Source organism: Phlebotomus papatasi, chromosome 1, assembly GCF_024763615.1.
Source record: "Phlebotomus papatasi isolate M1 chromosome 1, Ppap_2.1, whole genome shotgun sequence".
Taxonomy (NCBI): Eukaryota; Metazoa; Arthropoda; class Insecta; order Diptera; family Psychodidae; genus Phlebotomus; species Phlebotomus papatasi.
Genome location: NC_077222.1, coordinates 97,925,013 through 97,948,935, shown reverse-complemented (window position 1 = coordinate 97,948,935; position 23,923 = coordinate 97,925,013). Strand labels below are relative to the sequence as shown.

Sequence of the window (23,923 nt, the reverse complement as noted above, 5' to 3'; positions counted from 1 at the left end):
ACAAAATGACCAGTTATAAGCCCAGACAAGCTTATATGGTGGTTAAGATTCTTCACAGGCAACCTCGGAGTGCTTGCAACTTGGAATGCGTGAAAATTCGATTGTAAATTGAATTTTGGGGGTATAGAATCTCATCAAGCACCCCAAATTGCACGCATTTCGAGGTTACCTGTAAAGTATCTCAGACCATAAGCTTATCTGGGCTTTTTTGGTTTTGCCCAGAGCTTTCGGTTATGTTGGGGATCTTCTTCAATGGTCAGCTAAGTATTGTTTCCAAAGTCTTTCTTAGGAATCGTCTGCTTCATATGGGGTTACGGATTATCGTCTTCGCAGGATGTCAATATGGGGTAGTTGTCTTCCTTCTTGGAGAACTGTTCTCACTATACCTTAACTTAGCAATATTAACTTAATTAAGCTTTTTTTTGAGTGTCTCCCTTTGTCTCACCTGTAGTACCTCACACTTCTCTATAACCTCGTTTCCGTTTATGGAAACTGAAATATTTATTGTAGATCGAAGTTGTGAGCCAATTAGAATAAATTGGTTACCCAATGACCGTATTATACGGGCTTCAGACCTAAGGCTTAGTCATAAGCCTTAAGTTATCTCATTTTTTATCAGTCGAAAATTATTGGAAAATTTTGACTTAGAAATATGATCTATTATAAGGTGAATTAATCTATTTGAATCAGAAGAACAAATTAAATTAGTTGCTATTTAGAATTTTAAGGCCTTCGGAAATTAGGCTAAACCTCTAGTCTGAAGGCGGTGTTAGGTCTTGTAGGGACATATTTATTGGATGCGATTTGTCGCCTTTTCTTAGGACGCGTGCTACACTCTTTCTGCACCATCCAGGAAGCAACAGGAGTACATGGTTTCTCCCTTGACAAGGAGGAAGAGATTCATTGTGCCAAGAGCGAAAAAAGAACCATTTTATAGAGCGCACTTTATGACACAAGTGTCTCAGGTTCAAATCCCCTTTAGGTCTTCAGGAGTTATTCTAGCGTTCCAATGAGGTCAACTGTACTTGAGTACACGGGGCACGAGACTGAAAATTCCGTCTCAGTATCAAAAAATAATACTAACGCACATTCCGATCTCCCTTGCGGGAAGGCCTAGTTCTTCTATGAAATATTATACCAGCATTATTATTATTGTTAGTCCCTCTTTATAACTATACCTTCCCCATAGGGCTCCTGACTCAATACTGGGTAGTGAAAATACTCTTAACAAAAAGAAAACAACTAATGTCGATCTCTTCGGCTTGGTTTCAAGGACCTTTTAATTAACTTTCGATAATGCTTCTCCGCTGGAATATTTCCAAAAAGCTTCTTAGCTGAGACTTTTCACCAATTCACTCATCTTAGCCATTCATTCAGAGGACTTACCTAATTTTTTTTATTAAAATATTCCGATCATGGTTTATAATTGTTTCTTGAAATATGTTAATTTATTCAATTGAATATTAGTGCAGAAAATTACTAAAGGTTGTCCATATTATATACATATTGGATAATTGCAAAATTAGTCTTATCTCAGCTTCTATAAAAGCTAATGAGCTAGTTGGAAAATTTAGCTCATTAGTTTTCTGAACTTGGAACATCTGCCTTTTTGAAGTCTAATTATTGTCTTCAAAAAGCATTTTATGTCGAAAATGATACTTGGAGAGCACCTTAATTTACACTTTGTGAGTATAAATTGTAAGACAAGACTTTTTAATGAACGTGTTATTTTTTATTGACCAACATATTCATAAATTTTATCGTTATGTTCGCGAAGAAATCATTACAAAAATCCTTGACCCTTTTTCTAAGCAAATCAAATGAAAATATTACATGGGAATCTTCTGGCTATCATCACTTCCACTTACTATATACTATTTTCTCTCCCCAAACCTCTTTTTCTCCTTGAGATACTACTTCTCTTCCGAGAATAAAACCAGCCTTTTTTCACAAAATACTCTGGAAGCTAATGAGCTAAGACCTTTTAACCATTGCTTCTCATACGCCCAATTATCTGCAACAACATAAGCTGATATATAATATATTTAATATGTATAATTTTATTTTTATATTGTAGATAATATTTATGCTTATTGCAAAGGACACTAATTTTCCAATTATCCGTTTTACAATGGAATCTTCAATAAGCAACAATTGCTTTAAGACGTTATATATGGGTCAAAAAGCCTTAAAAAAAACAGCATTATTTCTAAGTTTTTTTTTTAACATTGTAAAAAATTTAACACAGTAAAAACGAAATGTGGGATTCTAGAGTGACTCTTGAATTCGTGGATTCTACGGATCCTAGCAGAAAAATGTATCGGTATTCCTAACTTGAGCAATTCCTTGCTACGGAATTATTTTTGGAGGAATAGGCTTATAGGGCTTATTAGATATCGTCTAATAGCTAAGGCGTGTACACAAAAAGATTCCCTTTAAAAATTTCTCTCAATCTAAAATATTAAGCAGTAAAAATTAAAAAAAAAAAACAACAAATAGGATCGAAGGAACACCTATTGACATTTTAATAACTCGTGTCATGACCTATTGGCACCCTATTTTGTATCATTTGAGATATGACATTTGAACATCTATCCTTATAGGAAAAATTAGATTAATGAAAAAACGTCATATTACTTGCATTTTATTAGATATTGGGCTCAATTCTGAGACCAAGATCAAGATCAAAATTTCAAGCTGTCAAATATTTCCAAAATTAAGATTTCGTATTCTGACGCGAAGCATTTATGGAACTTAAAAGGTCTTAGCTATAAGAACCAGGATTTCAAGATTTTCCACACTAAACGAAACGTCACTTCTGACGCTTCTGACAAATATCTTCCTTTCTCTGTTGAATTTGTTGAAATTTCGTCATATAAATTAGGAAAATTAATTATAGGACGTATCAAAGAATTAATGAGATGCCATAAACGGGAGTACAGGAAGTGCAAATCAAATTTCTTACCTGTGATAAACCAAGAAATGCTTATGCAAGATGTGATTATTTTGCAGGTATCCTCAGGGTGGTATACTTCGACATGTACATCTAGAAATACGTACCATTTCGATTAAATTACAAGGTCAAATACAGTATTTTTAAAGTAATTCTCTTTTTGTAAATCTTGTTTTGTAAATTTTGTAAATTTTTTTTGAAATTCTTCAAATTGTTACTATCTTGAAAATTCCAAGAACCTCCGAGAGGTTCTTGGAATTATTTCAAGAAAACAAGAAATTTGACGTCTTGAAATCTTGAAATACTGGTTTCAGAATTGCAAATCTTGATATCCACACGGTTTGTCTCTTGGATTTCAAGATTCCAAGAAATTTGACTTTTGAAATTTGATTTTTGGATTTCTGAATGCCAAGATCTTGAAATTTTCTTGATCTTGATCTTGATTTTGGTCTCAGAATTGAGGCCAATGATTCCTTAACTTATGATCGCGGCTCATCCCCAATATCATCACTAAACATGAAGAATACACGGTAAAAAATTTGGAAAATTTTTTTTTGGAATCAATTTGTACCTAGAGAAGATATTTTTGTTTGTTCCAAAAAGTTTTCTTTATAGTTTTGTTATGAAATGCAGTTACGATTTTGTTAGAGTTTTCTTTTGGAACCGTTTTGATACAGTGGAATGTCTACAAATTTGAGTTGATTACGTTTTATACAATTTTGTTTCTGAAAGTTGGAATTTGTTGCACTCGGCTGTTTTGTTCCCACTGTCAGGAACAAATTGGTACATTTTCTTTATAAGAATATTATTCCTACATCTATAACATATTTGTTCCAAAAATTTTCGGTGTCCGTGGACGAGGTAATTTTTTGAACGAAATTGTTACTCATATGAGGAATCTTTTTGTTCCCATTGTTGGGAACAAATTCGTGTAAAATCTTTCGCCTTACAGTTAAGGCTTATACTTCAGTCGAGATGGATTTCGGTGGCAAAAATTCATAAATCAACTTAAGAGTGTTTTACACAGATGCGTGCGTGACGAAATCATATGCGAGTGTTGGCAGCAGAAGGGGGAAGGGAATCTCGCATTAAAATTTCGAATTATACTAGACGAGTTATTTTTTGGAACAAATTCGTTACTAATATTGGGTATCTTTTTGTTTCTCCTAGAAGGTATTAATTTATTCCAACAATTTTCGGTGTCCGTGGACGAGCTACGTTTTGGAACAAATTCGTTACTAATATTGATTATCTTTTTGAATCTCGTAAAAGGAACAAGATTGTGCCAAAAATTATGGTGTCCGTAGACGAGCTAATTTTGGGGGCAAATATGTGCCGAATTTTTTTTACCGTGTACAGTTGATACAAAAGATATTTGCAGTACACAACTCATTTACCTTAAAGACTGTCCCTCAATTTTCCGTACAGAAGTAGATCTTGAAAAATTCGAAAATCTATTTGAAGATCCAAAAAAGAGACTTTCTTACTTCTTGATAATTCCTCAAGGTGACTGGGATACATCCTGTTCGAATTTCGAAGTGCTCAAGTGTCAAAATATAACGGTCTTCATATTGTTGTGAAGAATAAAACAGAACAACGGCCCTTACTGGTCTTGTCCTATTACTTAATCACTCCATAATCACTGAGTAACTCTTTTGCGAGCTTTTTAGTGTGATATTTGATAAATTTTCTCCACCTTGTTCGAAAATTTAGTATGAAAATTCGAAATTGAATTTGAATTCTTCGATCATCAACGACTTTTTGTGCAAATAAAGTTTCATTTACCTTTTATCCAAGACACTATTAGAGAACCAAAATCTACTTGTGTTTAGGCTCAATCTCAATTTTATCCTAAATGTACCACTTTTTTCGGAACGGAGGGAGTAATTCACAGGATTATTGAATTCAAAAGCTTGAACAAAATGCACACGGCTTCTCACTCAACTAACCGAAGGGTTCTAGAAAATTTATAATTGCCAAGTTGGCCGAAAGAGAATGACATAAAGTTAGTTCACACCTTTTGCTTTTTAAATTCCGTGTCAGAGCCAGAGTCCCAAAGGAGACGAAAGGTTTAACGACGTTTTCGTCGTTCGTCAAAATACAGCTTAATTTGGAATCCTTTTAAAAGATGATCGTTGAGTTTCCGCGACCATTTTTTTTGCCAATTTGACGCTATTTGTCGATCCGATGGGGAGCGGTCTGAGCTTTGTCGGTTATCAAACCATTCTTACCTCTTTTTAATTTTTTGGACCAAGCTCCAAAGTATTTCCATTTTTTGCCAATATCTCGCACGGAAAAGTGGATTGCTTCTTGAAAATCTCTAATAAATTCTTTTCGATGTTCTCGTCCTGAATCCTAGACTAACGGCCACTTCCTCGCTTCAGTCTTGGGTTTCTTGAACCGAATTATAATCTTCCGGATAGCGACTCTTCCCGGTCAATTCCTCGATCTCATAGAAAACCCGCCTTTGAATTCTTGAGATGGTTGTCAACTTTTAATCTTTGCATGCATTTTTTTTGCATCTTTTTGCAATTACCCGGTCAAAATTCAATATTTTTTAACAAGAAATTCACCAAAAGAAAGCTGATTAAATTTTCTTTAAACGACTTTGAAGAAAAAAAAACAAAATCCAAAGCCTACTGCGAATAATTTTTTAAGCAGAAGAATTAAAAAAAGAAGCTTTTTTTTTCAGGTAAAAATTTTATTTTCTTACAAATATTGCATTACTTACAGAAAAGAAAACATTTCCTTCTAATATCTTTCTACAAAATTTTATCAATAGTTTTCTTTTTTCTTTAAATACAAGAAACTATTTCTCCAGAGCGACTTAAATATCAATAAAATAGTTCGGAAAACCAATAAAATAGGGGTCATAAATTGTTTTAAAAAGAAAATTCCAAGCACCACAATCCCCATTTAAGAGGCTAATAACAACTTGAGAAAAAAAATGACAATACGGACTAGCCTCTAAGCATCAGACACAGGAGAAGAATTAATGGCAGAGTGAAAGAAAGCATGAAAAAAAAAGTATCTCACTAATGAAATTACTCTGCAATTGTTTTGTGCTTTAACTTTGGAATTTGGAAAAATTTATCATCTTTCTGTTGTTATATTGAGGAATGGCGCATTTTTCGGCAGGTCTGCAGTCACAGCAACATCTTGGCATCCCTTCAGTTCAGTCCTAGCCACTGTGGACCGTTCCAAGAAGTGCACAATCTGGACAGATGCCTGATTAACCCACTAAAAATAAATCGCTCTTCCGCATCTCGGTATTTTGCCAACAACAAAAAAAAAATGAAAGACAGGGGCAAAATAAAGATAAAAAGAATAAAAGTCTCGAGAGCTAAGAAAAATTGTGTAAAAGGTAACAATCACCAATCCAATGATTCTTGCTATAGCCAAAACATTTAATGCTCACTCATCTCTCTTCCTTTGCAGATTTCAATCACCGATTTATATATAATATTATAAAAGAACTTTCAACAAAAAAAATGGGAAGAAAAATAATAAGAATTGTACAAGCAAATTTATACGTACATGGCGCGCTCTGGATGTTGATATTTTTTTTACATCACAATAAATTGTTTTTCTTTTTTTTTCCTTATACATTTTTTTGTTTTAAATCTTTTAAATCAACAAACTCAACAAACAGAAATCCCAAGAATTGTACAGTTATGTAAAGTGGATTTATTAAAAAATATTTTTACCTTTTTGGTTATATATAACTTTGCTGTTTCAGCCAATTTTTTTTTGTCCCTCTTCGTGTTCCTTTTATAAATGCACCTTTTGCCGAAAAGAATCTTCCTCTTCACACACTTTCATATCACAATTTGGACAATCCCGTGTCTTCTGACGTGAATGTAACCAGTTTTCGCACTTCATTGAATTTCGGGTGGTTCTTGTCTTTCATTAACTTGAAGATGATACTTTCACTGGTGGTAATATGGCAGCCAATCTCTCTCAGACGCTGCAGCGCAATGGCCCGGTCCTCCAGAGACCGAGACATGGCACAATCAGCAGCGATGTGCACTTGATATCCCATCTGGAAAGAGAATTGGAAGAAGAGAGAATGCTGAAAATGCGGAAGGTGCCTTTTGATAATTTGTTAATTGACTGCAAAAGGTAAATGAGATATTTTTGCAGCGAAGGAAGGTATGAATCATTCAGGCTGCAACAACAGGTGGGAGTTTTTATTTATTACGCGCACAATAAGAATTTTGAATCCACATTCTTCTTTTATTTTCTTTTAATTTACATGGAAACTTTATTATCTTCAATTAACTTTATTATACAGCTTAGAAATTGGAAGCTCAGTAGAAATAGTTTAGATTTCTAACCTTATTTTTGATATTTCAATCTTAAGTTGTTATCTTCTTAAATTGTTGTAACCCGTTCATCAGAGTATGTGTTGCTCACAAGAATTATAGCGTTAGAGTGAAAAAAATCTGCATAAAAAGTGCTAAAAGGCATCCGAAGCCATAAATACAATTGCCATTAATTAAGAAATACTATAATTTATCGATACATTAGATTAGATTAGACTACAGTGGGGGCGGATTCTTGCAGAACCGTTGCACCCAGGCCTACTTTTGGGTCCATTATACATCCCCAATTAAATTAAACCCTGGTTCAAGTCAACCCGTTTTTGGGATAAATTTCATTAAACATGGCGACTTTAATTTCGATAGGTCTTCATGAGAAAGAACCGCTATTGGGTAATAGCTCATAATTTTGGACAGTTTCTAAATTTGGACACTTTGAGGGTAAAATTGGACACTGAAAATAAATTGATTAAAACTATGGATTTTTATTCCAATATTTGATGAATAATGAATTTTATCTACATATTTGTTCTTTTTGGAAGATTTTAACACTAAATACGTTAAATTTTGAATATGATTTGAGTTAAAATTGCTTTGTTGAAAATTCAGTGTGAGCAATTGCTTACGAGAAATACAGTAGACTCTCGCTCAATCGGCTCTTTCTCAATCGGGCGAAAAATTTTGTTGACAATTTTCATGTTTAATTATAAAGCTAATTCGTTCAAATTCGCTGTAGTTCTTCCTATTTTATCGTGATTCTTTGTAATTGAGCGCTTTTTGTGGTATTTACAAAGTCTTTGATGCCCAAATATATCGATAAGCCGGATGACATTTTGACCCAAATGCCCAGTTGAGAGAGTCTACTGTATGACAGAACTTCGTGTTTACTTTAGCTGTGGTGAAGTACTAAAAATCTTTACCGTTTTTCAGTGATATTATTGAATATTCATTGAATATTGTGTTGATTCACGTTACTGATGATTTGTACATTTGATCTGAAGTGAGATTTGCCTTGTGAATTAGATTTTTCGTGTGAAAAATGGGAAATGTTTTAAGACATTTACCAGTGAGGTGATGATTCTTATTTTGGACAGGTGTTTTTCTCACGAAATTTCGTGAAGTTTTAGCTTTTGTGATGACTAGGTTGGACAAATGCCTGAAGAAACAAAGGGGTATCATCTCTACGAAAGAGATGTAGCGAGAAATGCCTTGAAAGGCTCCCGGAAAGGTCAGGGAATGAGCGAATCTGCACGTACTTGGAGTACCGAAGTCAACTCACTTTAATGAATGATATGCAAAGTTTCCGGGCTTCTTGTGACATTCTACGTTTCCCCTACATGAACAGAAAGAGGACTTAGTAAGATTGGTTCATAAAATGAAGAACAATGGGCATCCTGTTGAGGCGGATTAGCTGTCCAAATTAACAACCAAGTTGTCCAAAATTCGAGTCAAATTCACCTCTACATATCAATTCATTTTTAAACGTATAAAGACTAATTTTAGTAAAAACAAAGACAATAAACCCTAGCCAAGTTTCTAAACAACCCTTCTGAAAAGAGAGCAACAAAAAAAATCAATTAGTATTGAAAGTATCGCACTTCAAGCTTCTAAAATTATGAGTCCTTACCCTACTCAGAAGCACCCGTCTAATGTTACAAAAGATGAGGCCTTTGAAAATAGAGCCTTTGAAAAAATGCATTGGTAGGTGAGACCGGGGTACAATTAGTCAGGGGTAGAAGTAGACAGTGGATTTTTCTCGTTTGCCTTAAAATGTACCTTGAGCAAAGTATTTTTTAATGAAAGTAGGAACACATCCCCATATTCCCAGAAATATTTATAAGTCTGATCCTGTTATCCTACAATTTATAAGCATTTTTATAAAATGGGTATAAAATTGTAGTTTTGATGTTACAATTTTCGGCCCTGCATTTGGTTTTCTAAGTTGTTAGTCAAAATCTCATAGTTTTATTTTGTTTTTTGTTTAATGAAGTTAATTAAGAGATATTTTTCACTTGGACAAGAATTATCTACTTTTTTATATAAGATGATAAACACTGAAACAGCCCTTGGGGCAGATGTAGTCACCCTTCCGTGGCAGGATAAAACTATTGATGATTTTTCACTAATACATGGATAATTGTTAGATGAAAAAGTACTATTGATATTTCAAGCAATATTGGCATTCGGATGAACAATTTGTGAAATAGATTTTTTCAGGATGTTTTCACCAATTTTGCTGCAATTACGAAAATGTCATAAAAAAGTCAGCTAAAGCCCTTTTATTTAGGTTTAAGTGACATATTTAGCATCAGTGGGCTTCCGTGTATCAAGCGAAATAATATTTGGTATCTCCAATTTGAAATTTCGTCTGGAAAAGTGGGACATAAACCGTTTTGACACGCGACAATCCTTAGTCGCGCCTTAATTCGTTCGATAAAGTTTTAATAAATCCTTCTGTATGGGTTTTTGACAAGTTATTTCCGATACCAAAAAAAATTGCAGTAATTTCCATAAAATATTTTAAAATTTACATAGGGGAACACGCGTACTTGGAGGGCCGAAGTCAACTCTCTCTAATAAATTATGTGGAAAGTTTCTGATCTCCTTGTAATGTCCTGCGGTTCCATTTCATAAACAGGAAGAGAACTTGGTAATTTAGGTTCTTGACATAGGCGAAAATGGTCAACGTATCAAGACGTATTAGCTGTCCAAAATTACATGCACAGTGTCCGAAATTACATGCAAGGTGTCCAAAATTATAGTTTAATACATGTTTACATTTTAAACTGCATTAAGATTCTTTAAAAAAAGAAAAACCGATTTGCTGTCAAAGTTGCAAATGGTTCCAAACAATACTTCAGAAACTTAGGGCAACTTCAAACTTAGGGCTTTGGTGCTTATAATTCACCCTGTCCCAAATTACAAACACTTCCCATTCCTCTATTATTAGTGCCACTTTTATTATTTTGACTCAAAAGTATAGCATTCGGGGCTTATTTTTGAGAAAAATAAAGCTGTACTGATAATTTCGTCTCATGAAAACTTGTGAAAAGGAAGTTACGACAAATGCTGATTTAATTGACAATATTTTAATTTCAAATATTTATATTTGCTTTGAATCCTTTTAACGCTTTTAAAGTTTTATAGGTCTCTATATGTTTTTAAAGGTTTAAATTCACTAAATCGGAAAGGTCTCAGCAAAGGAGTTAGGAAAAATCGTAAATAACATTATGTTTATGTGAAAAAAGTATATTATTAATTTACTTCAACAGCAGATGGCTTATTAGCATTCCATTTTTAGATAAAAGATTAAAAAGTGAAATAATGAAATGATTTATAAAATTCTTTGAAAAAAAAAACACAGTAAACAACTTTAATGATCAAATGAAGCAAAATAAAGAATACTTGGGTGGTCATTGACACATCCGTAGTTTTACTTTCAATTTAATAAATATAAAATAACAGAAGGGTAAATAAAAACACGTATTATTCATGAGAATAAATCAAATTGCAAGGCTCATAAATACCAAAGATGTCTCCCCAAAGGCATCTTAATCACTGCGAAAATGCCATGTATTATTTTTTTTTATGTAATTGTCACCAAAAGCCACAACAAGGAGAAAAGACATGCAATTAGATCAACTCTAATAGCATCGTAATTGCAGTCTGATCAAGGATTTTTCATTTTATTATATCCCACAAGTCGAATACAATTCAGCACCGCGAAGAAACACACTGAATTTCAGTCCATTTATGTTCGGCTCAACAATTCCAACAAGGAATTTTTACAAGAAGATGACGCTTTTGATGAAGTGTGAAGTTGAGATTCTTGAGAATTGAAGCAGGTTACGAGTTTATTTCACAGGAAATACTTATGCAAATGATTTATTGGGAAATTAATCAAAAACGGTTAATTTTTGCAATGAATTATGATATTTGCAAGGTGAACTTTCTGATTTATTTACCCATTCATCGCATTTCATCAGGACTTGCATTCTGATGAAGCATCACATTTCACTTTAAGTGGATTTCTCAACAATTTGTAAAGAGTGATGAAATTTATTGATACAGCTGTAAGATCTTAAAAGATATTGTCAGTTTTTATTACGCGAAAGTTTTCTTTTTTCTATATGCAGTTAAATTAAATGAACCGCAAGAAGTTCTAAAAAAATCAAAGTAATATCTAACCATAAATGCTTTTTCAGAAGATAAAATCTGAAAAAGTCCTGTGCACTCTTCAGATTTTTCTCTCCTCAATTCAAAAGATTTGAATTTTCTCCAGAGCTTTCAATTCAACTTTCGGTATGACCCTTCCACAATGGATCAATCAAAATATTTCAAATGAATGGGAATTGTCTTTTGGTTTTTTAAGGAAGTTCCCCATGTTAGGAAGATGTACAGATTCAATCTCAAGGCACTTCAAGGCAAGATCCTGTATTTAATTTAGTCACCTTGTCCAAGATCTGCCCCCAGGGTTGAGCTCTTCCCACAATGGCTTGCATAGCTTTTATAGGCAACCTACCACACTGATTTCTTGCTAAGATCCTTTAGAATCTCAGCTTCTGTGGTCCGAGGTGAAATGCATCCTCGTCAGACCAGGTTTAAAATTCGCATATACACGTTTTGAATCTCGTAGATCACGAATGTTATACCCGGTCTCAAATTTTAATACGGTATAGCTGGTTCTTAGGAGCTTTCGATTAACTGTTTAAGCACGAGAGGGCCAAAAATTGGGGTCAGAAAAAATGACTTTCTGATTTCTTAGAGCTAAATATATTTTTAAAAGGTCATAGAAATTTTTTTTTTGGTATATCGGTGTTTCAATCGTTCCTAAAGGGTTTAAAAAAAACTTAAGTGCCCAACCCTACGCCTCGGATTCCCTGACCAAAGCTATATGAGGTCAAACATTCAATTTTAAAATGGTCATATCTCTGGTTCAAATTTTCAGAATTTGAAAAATTTCGGTAATTTGGAAACCGGTTGCTAAATGCTACGGTCCGATCAATCAAAATATTCGATGTTTTTAAATTATCATGTCGAATATTTCGCAAACTAGGCAATGTTTTTTCTTAAAATTCTAGTATGTTGTAGCTGAGATCAAGATCTTTCCAATGCTGGAACGCACTTTGCGTTCGCTCTACCTTGACCCAAACTATAAATGAAAACAGCCTGACCGGCCCATATTTTCGATGTTTATGAAACAATTTCGATGAAATTTTAGTACTTTGTATCTCAGATCGAGAGCTTTCTGACAATAGGTCGCATTCATCCCTACCCCATTGTACCTCAATCCGACCCTTTCTATACCGAAATTGACCGGACTTTGTTTCCAATGTTTATTAGCTGAGGTGACATGATGACTTATTTTCGATAGTATAGATTGTCGAATATGTAAAATTTAAACGATAGCTGCACTTTTTGTAGTTAATTTAGATATTTCTGAACAGTCACATTCTTTTAAGATTATCACAATAATTGACCCAATTATGCATAAAAAGTCAACATTCACTTATTATAACAGATATAGGTTTATCGATACTATCGATTCGATAGTGTCGAAAAGTTATCATTTCACCCCTGATTTCAATGAACTTTCTTTTCTTTCGTTGGCTTACTGTACTCAGACTATTTAAAATACAAATTTACCAGTGATAAGCCCTGATAACATGGGCGTACCCAGCTAAGGGCAGGGGGTTTGGCAGCTGCTTCCCCTAGAAGCGTCAAAGAAGACAAAACGTCAAAGAAGTAAAAAAAAATATTTGGTCAGCAAAAAATTAAGTTTCGAAATTTTCACGAAAATTCTACTGCTTTTAATGTTGTAAATTTAGTCACTTTGTTACCACCAGGGTCACAATAAATTTTATATTTGGGGTTCTTCCACCTCCTGAGTCCTTAATGTCCTTATTTTTAATAACTTTTGTCTGAAAATACAGACACACAACACCACAAACGCGCACTCGAACTATTAACACACTTAACACGAACAACAAAACTACACTTGATGTGGACAGACTGACGGACAGACCACGACACCCTACATCTCCAGCAATTCCCTGCTTCTCCCACTCTCCGATTCAATCCTATAAAATTATAGGAGATGAAATTTAAATATATTTTTTTAAATTGAAAAACGCAACCGTAACATACTCCCCTTACTTGAAGAAAAGAAAAAAAATAAAGAAAAAAAAGAAAATTTCTTTACCCGCTCTCTCTATTTAAAGTTAAATATCGAAATAGTAATCGAGAAAAAAAATACATATATTTATTATTGACGGAAATTAAAGAAAATGTGTTAGAAAAACAAAAACTTCGATCTCCCTCTAACTTTATACCGAACAGTAACTGATCGCGGGACAATAAACATAAACACGCGGGAATCCACGCTCTTACAGCTATCTAGAAGCCCCTTGGTTTACATTATTTACAATATTATGGGAAGAAAACCCTTGAAGAGGGAAAAAGAACCCAGGACCCTAGACGCTTCCAAGAACACTATAAGATAGTGACTTCTTGACAACTCCAGATCGGGTATTTTAAATCCCTCCAATTTATGCGGACCAGAACTGCCCTAAGTATTACAGAAAGAGAAGATATAGAAGTCAGCTCGAGATATGATAAATCAAAATGAAAAACTCCTGATTTAATTTTATGTGGGATCTTCCATAATTTTCGTCAAACTGCCGAATAATAGAGCAGGACATGAAAAAAAAAGAATATCTTCATACCTCCAAAAGAGATAACCAGACCGACTAATACTAATCTACAACTATTGTCAAAAATAATATAAAACGGCCAGTTAATAGAGAGGAGGGGAAGAAAATTTCTTAAAAAGATCCTAGCTTAAGATCAGCAAATCTTCAGAAAACTGTATCTCAATACCATCCGTTTAGATGAACGCATTGAAGGAATACCCACAGCTGCAGAAAAGGAGCAATGTCCTAATGTCCTGCTTCATCAAATCAGAAAATATATATAGAATAAAAATATATTGACGAAAGAATTTACTAAATATATAATATTATAATATTATTCTAGCTGAATTCAATATCCCGAGAAAAAAATACTGAGCTTATTTTTAAAATCAGAGAAAATTATACTAAAGGAAATAAGAAGAAGCAATATCACTGGAGATACAGACACCCACCGATAAATCGAAAAAAAAACAAGAAAAAAAAAATTATCAAGACCGTATTTTAATTTTAGGAATGGTTGCCTTGTAAATGGGAATGGTTACCCTATGAATGGGAATGACTACCCAATATATAAACAAGTCGCAAAAACCATGAAAAAATATAATTTTAAAGTGAAAAAAATAAACAACTTAAAAAAAATATCCGCTACGAACATTCCGTTGGTATTTGCCTTATAAAAATTATCAAAAATTTGGCCGAAATACACTTCTTTAATTAGAAAGATGGAATAATTATAAAATTATTTGATTTCTCCTGTAGAATAAATAAGTGCTCAAAGATCATATTATTTTGTATAAAGTGTGAAAGAATGGAAAGAGAAGATGCACGAGAAATGTTGTCTAAAAAATTAATCCCTACTAGGGGAATTATATCACCAGACAAACCAGTACCCAAAATCTCCATCACTCTTTCACTTCTTCCGTTATCATTTTATGATCTTGTGACTCTAAAATTGAACAAGATGAGCAAAAATTTCCCCCTAATGATTTGATGCACTGAACTGAAATGATATAATATTGAACAATTTTAAAGAATTTCACGAATTATTTATTTTAGAAACACATGTATCAAGCGATATTCACGTCAAATCATTTACTAAATACCCTCATTAGAAATAAATCTGAAAAAAATCTTGAAAAAAAAATAATATGATAAAGAAAAATATCTTGTTAAAAAAAATTGAAGAATATTTTACTGGATACTTGATTAAAGGCAGATACCAAGGAAATATACACGGAACTAAACGAAAGTGTGTTAATAGATTTACACGGGTTAACGTGTGGTGCTAAAATAAAAGAAAAATTTGCACGTGGAGATGGAGCACATTTTGTTGGGCGCCAATTGTTACCACCAGGGTCACAATAAATTTTATATTTGGGGTTCTTCCACCTCCTGAGTCCTTAATGTCCTTATTTTCAATAACTTTTGTCTGAAAATACAGACACACAACACCACAAACGCGCACTCGAACTATTAACACACTTAACACGAACAACAAAACTACACTTGATGTGGACAGACTGACGGACAGACCACGACATCCTACATCTCCAGCAATTCCCTGCTTCTCCCACTCTCCGATTCAATCCTATAAAATTATAGGAGATGAAATTTAAATATATTTTTTTAAATTGAAAAACGCAACCGTAACAACTTGTCAAATTTGATGTTTTACTGATCGTTTGTGCAGAGTCAATACAAAAATGAGCTTATAAAAACTCAAAAACAATTAAAAGCGCAATGAGGGGAGGGCAAGGCAAGACTGTTGCCCTTACTGTTCTTCATTCACAAATTTAAAAAAAAAGTGTAAAAATAGGCAAATATTTCGCAACTATTTTTCCTTTCATTTTATAACGTAATTTCAGTAATAGATTTATTCAGTAATATATTTTTCTAAAAAAAGGAAGTTGTCACGTAATCTTTTACACAAAATTAAAGGATATTTAAGGATTTATAACGAAAATCTAAAAAGCCACAGAGAAAGTAAAAACATATGGTTAGATTTTTTTTTTAGAAAAGCCGTCCTTTTCTAGGAGGAATGAAAACATGTATGGAAAAAATCTTATTTTTTTCCTTTAAACAACTTCAGTAAAACCAACAGACGCATAGAAGAGCTTTAAAAAAATCCTTTAGTCAAACATAGATATTATATTACAGTACAAAGCAGCAAATATTGCTTCATTAATGAAAAGTTACGGTCACTGATATACAAAAACGCAATAAAAAAGTAAATTAAAAAAAAAACACGATGAAAAAGTAAACAATAAAAGACCAAAGCAAGAATCGAACTCGAGACCTTTGCGTTATAAACACCATGCGCTAGCCCGCTGCGCCACCGCTGCTTTTGCTCGTTCTGGAATCAGCTTTATCTAATGCCCTTAATACCCTTTATAAAATCATTAAGTGCTTTATTTTAAAAGAAAAAAAAATTAGCACTTTTTAAGTATGACACGTTCCTTATGATGCCTATCTGCGTCTATGTTCTTAATATGAAGCCAATCAAAATTTGATGACTCGATAACCTCCCTTACACAATGTAATCAGAATAAAAATTTGTAAGCTGAAAAATGTACAAAAATAGAAAAAAAAACTCCTAGGGTGAAAGGAACACCTATTGACACTTTAAAAAGTCGTGTCAGTACTTATTGACACCCTACTCTGTACCATACGAAATTTGAACACATATCCTTATCAGAAAATGTAGACTAAGGAAAAATCGTAATTTTTACAATTTATTAGATATTTTAAATAAATTTCAAGATTTTGAAAAAAGTATCAATAGGGGTTCCCTGTCGAAGACGTGTTCCTTTGACCCTACGTCAAAATAAATAATAAACTTCCGAATTTACCCTTTTGCAGTTAGGCTTTTGTTCTGAAAAAATCCTTAGGGGGACAAAGGCTTATCCCTTTCACGTCATTAGGGTCATATATGACCCGGGGAAAAAAAGTTTTTTTTTGACTATTTACATTAATTAAAATCTATCGTTTTGTGCACGACATCGTAATAGAAGAATATAAGATTCTTGGCTAATTTTCTCAAGACTCCAGATAATTCAGGAAAAGAAAATATTTGAGATCAAAAATCACTAATTTCGAACTTTGTGAAATGACTTTTCTTTTTCAAAATTTTTTATATTCATTTATTTTTTTCAGCAAAAAGTTCTTTAGAAACACAAAATATAATATCCAAAGATTGTATATTTCATATTTTGATATAATAAACTACTCTCAATTTTGGGACATTGTTTTTCTTTGTGAAATCCAGAAGGAAAATATCTTAATATAATAATCAGAATTATTATATTTGATCATAAAGCATTAGGAAAACTCAATTTTACATTAATTCACTTGCTGAATAAAAGTGTGACGCGAAAGAGTTAATCTCTAACTTTTGCCAAATAGGGTAGAGTAAGCCCTTTTCGCCACCTTAAGGTTTTGTACCCTTGTAATTCTTACAATTTTTGTCGAAATAAAAAGAAATTTTCTGTACAAGTGCTTTGAAGCATTGTCTCTCTAATGAACCAGGAGACTTTCCGGGAATTTTTGGGCATCTAGTTGAAAAAATACATTTCCTGCAACAATGCATGTTTCAGTACTTTTCGCCACTTTGTAAACACTTTTCCGCCACTGTGTAAGCACTTTTTCGCCACTTGTTTTTAATTGATTTTTAAGAAACAGCAGCTTTCGAAAACCCGCAAAAGTACATTGCACAGTACTTTTCTTATTTAACACCTATATTAGACAATTATTAGAGTATTTCGAATGATTTTTTGCACATTTTTTGTTTGCGACAAAAATCAATTGACAATTACGTCTGTTTCAACTAAATTCCGCGAGGTGCGCCACTTGTAAAATGCTTGGAAAAATGAGTGGCGAAAAGTACTTACACAACCGAAAAAAGTAAGCCCTATTTCACCACATCCGTATTTCTTTATTTTTTGGAAAACATTATTAAATAATGATATCAGAGCAAAGCTTAGTTAATAACAAAGTGACTTTCAGTGAAAAAATATCAAATACTGTACTGCAAAAACATAAAATATTGCAAGACAATTTGTCTGAGCGTTGACAAGTTTATTAAGACCTCCATATTTTTTTGGTGACTGTTCACCTTGTCGACAATTTCTTCAATTAACTTGCAAATAATCTAGTCGGTGGAGCACCAGTTATGGTTTTCTGATCCGTTGGACTAGAGGTTACGAAGTAATAGTCATTTCGTAGTTCCATGAGCTCATAATTCCCTGAAAAAGTGATTTTATTTGTAGGTGGCGAAAAAGTGCTTACTGGCGAAAAAGTACTGACTCTACCCTACACGACTTTGTTTGGACCAGAGGGTGCAGAATTTATGAGTTAATTAAATAAAATATTCTACTATAGTGTTAGATTTATCGATTATCTAGTACAAAAATAAAATAATACCCCTTTATATCAAAATTTCACATTTTAATGGGTTTTTTTTCGGACTCCGATAGTCATCGAATCTAATGGAGTCAACAGACCTGGAAATAATTAGTTGACTCTATCGAGGTCCCACTGTAATAATCTTCCGAATTTACCATCTTGCAGTTGTTGGGCTTTTGCTCTGAAAGATTCCTTAGGGAGACCAAGGCTTATCGCGACCAATTGCCGGGAAACGACTTAGCTCTGTGCCCCCATCCGAACACTTCCAGGCCATGTTACCGACTGACATCCTGTCAGCTAATCCCCCATACAGCGGGCAACAGAACTATACCGTCAGTAAAGCGGTCTGCAGACTAGAAGTTTAGCCTGTTCTCGAGGGTCTTAGAATTCCAAATGGGAACCAATTTTATTGCTCTTTCAGAATGAAATAAGCCATTTGTCCCTAATAATCCAATCCTAAGTCAAATTTTACAAAATATCTTCACTAAGAAAAATTATAACAGTTAAGCCATGTCTAAGCCTTAGATCTGAAGCCTGTATAAGGCCTCGGCTAGGAGCGAAAGGCGGGAAATATGAATTTCCCCCGAACAGGGAAGGGAACCCACCAGTCGGGCTCTATTTCGCAAACAGAGGAAAATCTCGACAAGAATTTACCATCAGATATTGTCATACTGTTACAGAATTCTCCTACAGGATCATGATCATCAACTTACGTCACACATATCAACGGCCGTCTGTTCCAGGCAAATGTGGGATTCCAATCCGAAGAGGACAATCGACTCCAAATCATTCGGGAAGAGCTCCTTGACCTTGTTCTTCATCTCAGGAGTTGCCATGCTGAACAGTGTCTTCCCGTAGACCATTTTGGCATGACTAACATCCAGATCCTTCACAATCCTGCCCAGTTTCTCGGGATAGTGCTCGGAAACGATCAGAGGAACGTCCAAATGTTTGCTGGCAGCAACCTGAAAATCCCCAAGGGAAAAAATATTAGAAATTTGGTGATAAGATAGTGAATATGACGGCAATAAAGATAAACCTTAAAATGAGTTAAAATAGAATAACAGAAATCTGTTATGGCGAATAGGCCTCTGAACTCTTACCAACTTCTTGCTGTTGTTCACCATTTGATCGAAAAGCTTCATGCCGGGCTTGAATTTATCCTGTATGTCGCACAGCAAGAAGAGGGTCTTCTTGATGTCCAACTGACCAAGTCTTGCCAGTTGCCGGGCCATTGTTTTGATGGTTTTCAGAGGAAAATTTGCGGAAAAAAATATACGCACAAACAAACCAAGGTCACGGGATTTTCTAGTGACATTTGTTCATGGCAGCCAACCGGTGCCAAAATGGTGCGCGTTCCATGGCAGCCAACTGCGAGATAGTGAAGTGTTGGTGGAGCAAATGACAGCAACACATTCTGCCACAAGAGCAATAACTAATAATAATAAAAATAGTGAGTGTATCTGAAAAAAATGATGTGCTACAGTGAAAAATGAATGCTGCAGATTGGGATGATGTTGTGTGCAATCTCAGTGTTCTCCTGTATGTGCGCATTGGACAGAAAAAAAGTGAAATGTGATTCGGTGTGGCCTGGAAAGTGAACAAATTCCTGGGCGCCGAATTCCTCCTGTCACACTCATATCAATGAATCGCAGACAGTCTTTGGATAAATCAGGTACTTACCACCATCTTCTACCCATGGTACATCACCTGGAACACTTTTCAATGCACCCGGAAAGGTTTTTCTGGGGAGATTTTTGAGGGCAGAAAAGTCTCTTTTTGGGCTTTTCTCACGCAGTCTCTCTCTCCTCCAAAATTGGCACAAACGGAAGACTCGCGCGACTTCACGTTTTTCTCACCTTCTCTCTCACTCGCCTGGCCACCTGAGATGGCCCGAAAACTGACCATTTGCTTGAGAGAATTGGCAAGCTTGTGCTTTACTCCATCTCGAGACGATCTTCTTGCTCGTGATGCAGAGAAGTGGCCTTTCTTTCCATCGGAGAAAGCGCCATCAGCAGCATCAAGCTCGATTGCCTTCACCTTGCTTCCAACACTACCTCACTGTATCTTCCTCCCGGACCCAATTCCAACGGATCCACTACCTTCCAGCATCCTGCATCCCTTCAATCCCAAAAAAACCCTAAACAAATTCCTCCTGGCTACCTTGTTTTCTCCCCTTTACCCCCTTCTCTCCTACCCCATTCGCATTTCCCAACTTTTTCCATCTGCAGACCCGCCCGGAAGTATCTCAAACCTGCCCAAAACCTTCCTCCTCAAATCCCCCCAAGTAGCATTTTCCTAGGCTTTTCATTGAGAATTTGAATGGGTGATGTGATTTTTTCTCACCTCACACCTAAAATGTCGAGAATTTACGTGTGCGGACGCAATTATGTTAAAAATTTGTGTTTTCAATGTTGTCAGCAAGAGAGGAGATTCTCTCCTCTCTCGCGCACACATACGCAGGGGCGTATGTGAAGGAAAAGTGCGCGAGAGAGAGATAGAATCCACTACACTTACACAGTATTCGTGTTTTGTCGCGCGCACACACGCGAGAGCCCAAATGCTTCCTTCATTCATATATCGCAGCTGCAGCAAAGCAAGAAGATCAATATAATTGCTCTCGCTCATAAAAACGTCCTGTAACAAGCATCCACTTTGTTTATAGGAATTAGGATTCTCACGGTGACCATTTTGAGAGGGTAAAGTTCCATTGACACTCGATTGAACTTAAGTAGTTCAAGTTGTTTTTGTGGGCACTCAGGTGGACAAGAGGAAGAGGTTTTGGCCAAACTGTTATTTAACCAAGAAATTATCGTAAACAGAAGAAGTTTTCTTTCGGGAAAAATTTTTTTGAGAACAATGCGATGACTCCATTCCATTCTATTCTAAGTCGATTTACAATTTTGTACTCTGGAAAATATGTAAAGGTTTCACAATCGGGTTTATCCAATTTATGAATTACTCAAAAAATTTCGGAAAACAGCTTAAGAGTAATACAAATGATTTTCTGATAAAAAATACTTATAGGTTTATTACCGGCTCATAACCGACTAGAACCGATTTAGGATTATCAAGAATTCCAAGACCTTTCCAACAAGCCTAAAACATGATGCCATTCGGTTGACAAATACGGTCTCTAGAGCCTTTTAACCCTTTAAGGACGATTGGAACACCGGTGTCCCATAAAGAGTCTTATGTTTGTACGTAATTGCAAAGTACAAGGTTGAACGAATCTAGGGTATTTTTTGCCAGTCTCCAGCTATTTGCTATAGGGTCACTGAGAGAAATCCGAAAAAGTTAAAATAACATTCCAGAAATATTTATTTTACCCTGCAGTATTGATCTGAAATCGGTATAAATAGTATGCTTTTTAGGTGTATTAGGTGATAAAGTTACACTTTTTCATGTTAATTTTACCCTTAAAATACAGTAGATATACTGTATACAGTAGACTCTCGCTAATTCGGCTTTTTTAAGATCGGGCTATTTTTTAATTCGGGCAGCAGTTAAATTTGAAAAAAGTTTGTTGTCATTTTTTAAGTTTTATTATGATTATCAAATGAATCAAATATGCTCAAATTTGGCATGGTTTGTCTTATGGCCTCTACACATTGGGAGCAATTTTTGTCAAAAATTGCTTTTTTGAAGGAAATTCCCTGCAGAGTTGTAGGGGGAAACGTCAAATTCCTGTCAAAAACGCAATTTTTGACGAAAATGGCTCCCAATGTGTAGACGCCTTTAGTTTTGATGTGATTTTGCATTATTGAGGGATTTTCATGCAATTTACGTTATATATGAGTGTGTAAACTCAATATGTTTATGCAGATGAATAAAAAATCGTTGCATTTCAAAAAGTTTGTCGCCCGAATTTCTCTCTAATTCGGGTGACATTTCGGTTCCAAATGCCCGAATTTGAAAGAGTCTACTGTACTTTTACACCTAAAGTGTTAAAGTTATGAGGAAAAAAAGTTAATCGCACCCTCGTTTTTTTCTCAATGGTGGAGTAACCACTTATCGCCATGTTTATGAAAAAAAGAATTAATTTTATTATAACTTTTGAATCCTTATTATAAGATAACTCAAATTTGACACAAAGTTACTTATTGGCTTTAGATTCGTGAAAACAATAGCCCTACAATTTAACGCTGGACTACTTAAAAAACTGATTTTTATCAACAATGCAAAAATAACCACTTCGTTGCCACTTTTAACCACTTTTCGCCAGTTTTGTAACCACTTCTCGCCACCCACTTGAAAGTTCCAAATTCGATTATTTTCAGCAATTTTATGAAAAGAATACATTCAGCATTTCTTTTTTGTAATGATCACCTTATTATTACTCACATTAAATGATTTTTCTTCACTTTTATTTGAGAAATCAAATTACAGGACCATTTCAGAAAGTAAACAATGCAGATTTGACAACTGAGAATCTACGTGGTGAAGTTAGCGTCGCCTATTGAAAAATGATGGTGACAGGTGGTAAAATCAATTCCAGAATATTACCACTTTTCGCCATGCCTTATTATTATATAAAAATAATATAAAATAAAATATTAATTAACTAAATACAAATTTTATGTATTCCACAAGTGTAATTAAATATTCATTAAACAATTTATTTATCCAGAAAGGTATATTTTGCTTGATGAAAATTTAATGACACATTTGATAAGAAATATTGGATTTGATGCACTTGCTTAAAATAGTACTTTAAAGAATGTTCAAAATCGTAAATCTAAAACAAATAATTATTATTTTTCAACTCTATACGTAGCAGCAGTAAAAATACAAATAACTTTGTGGCTCATTTATTTCATAAATCGCGAAAAATAGCGATTTCAATATTATGTGACGAAAAGTGGGACACTGCACTGGCGAGAAGTGGTGATACCACCCAGTAAATATTTAAGCTTAAAAATGGCGAATTTTTTAATTATTATATCGAAAAATAATTTTAATTATTTTTTATACTTTCAATTTTTTTTAAACAAAACCCTTTTGGGAATAAAACCTGCATTACTCATACGTAATATTTTTCATTAGACTAAAAATTATTATTCATTGGTATTGACAGAAAAAATACAAAAAGTTTTGGGCTATTTTTGTCTCTATCTCTCGTAGAGGTAAAAAATACATCGAATCAGACTCTGTTAGATTTTCCAAGATGACATGTAAGACTTATCATTTATAATGTTCACCAGTTTAATTTTTATTGTTGATTTTCGGTCCGTAAAGTGTCTTGTCGTTAAAGAGTTAAACCTTTAACCTTGAAAACACATTTTTAGCAATGATTTAACAGTATTTTCGTATATGAACCATATGAAGAAAATATCCCCCCTGAAAACCTTTGAAACATATCGCTCCTTGGAAATTACAAGGGACCAATTTAATCTGAGCCATTTTTCAGAAGACAGAATGAAATATTCAATTTGGTGTAAATAATTATCTCAACGTAATAAGTGAAAAAAACAATTTATTTCTTTATTATTATGACCAGCGCACAATAGCTTTTGTTTATAAACATGTTTTTAAAATTTCCCATAAGAATGAGC

At 34.1% G+C, this 23,923-nt stretch overlaps 3 protein-coding genes across 10 annotated transcripts in view; 2 read left to right on the top strand and 1 right to left on the bottom strand.

Annotated features, from left to right (window-relative positions):
* The window catches only part of LOC129809959 (autophagy-related protein 16-1), a 315,540-nt gene extending 308,862 nt beyond the window's left edge, over nt 1-6,678 (top strand). For 2 of the 5 annotated variants that reach the window (XM_055860139.1, XM_055860137.1), the window contains exons 6-7: nt 6,092-6,317; nt 6,392-6,678. In XM_055860139.1, coding sequence (XP_055716114.1) covers nt 6,092-6,185 — 94 coding nt within the window. In that variant the 3' untranslated portion in view covers nt 6,186-6,317; nt 6,392-6,678. Of the gene's footprint in view, nt 1-6,070 lie in introns of all 5 variants that reach the window. The other 3 variants (XM_055860136.1, XM_055860134.1, XM_055860135.1) reach the window with 3 other exon arrangements.
* LOC129809968 (isochorismatase domain-containing protein 1) lies at nt 5,634-19,710 on the bottom strand. The gene is made up of 3 exons (XM_055860148.1): nt 19,472-19,710; nt 19,082-19,333; nt 5,634-6,995 (listed from the first exon to the last, which is right to left on the bottom strand). The coding sequence occupies exons 1-3, from the start codon at nt 19,601-19,603 to the stop codon at nt 6,777-6,779; spliced, it is 603 nt and encodes a 200-aa protein (XP_055716123.1). The 5' UTR covers nt 19,604-19,710; the 3' UTR covers nt 5,634-6,776.
* Nucleotides 19,711-19,741: 31 nt separating this feature from the next.
* LOC129809949 (mucin-2) overlaps nt 19,742-23,923 on the top strand; it is a 37,533-nt gene continuing 33,351 nt past the window's right edge. For all 4 annotated transcript variants that reach the window (XM_055860117.1, XM_055860119.1, XM_055860118.1 and 1 more), the window contains exon 1: nt 19,742-20,043. In XM_055860117.1, coding sequence (XP_055716092.1) covers nt 20,013-20,043 — 31 coding nt within the window. In that variant the 5' untranslated portion in view covers nt 19,742-20,012. The remainder of the gene's footprint in view (nt 20,044-23,923) is intronic.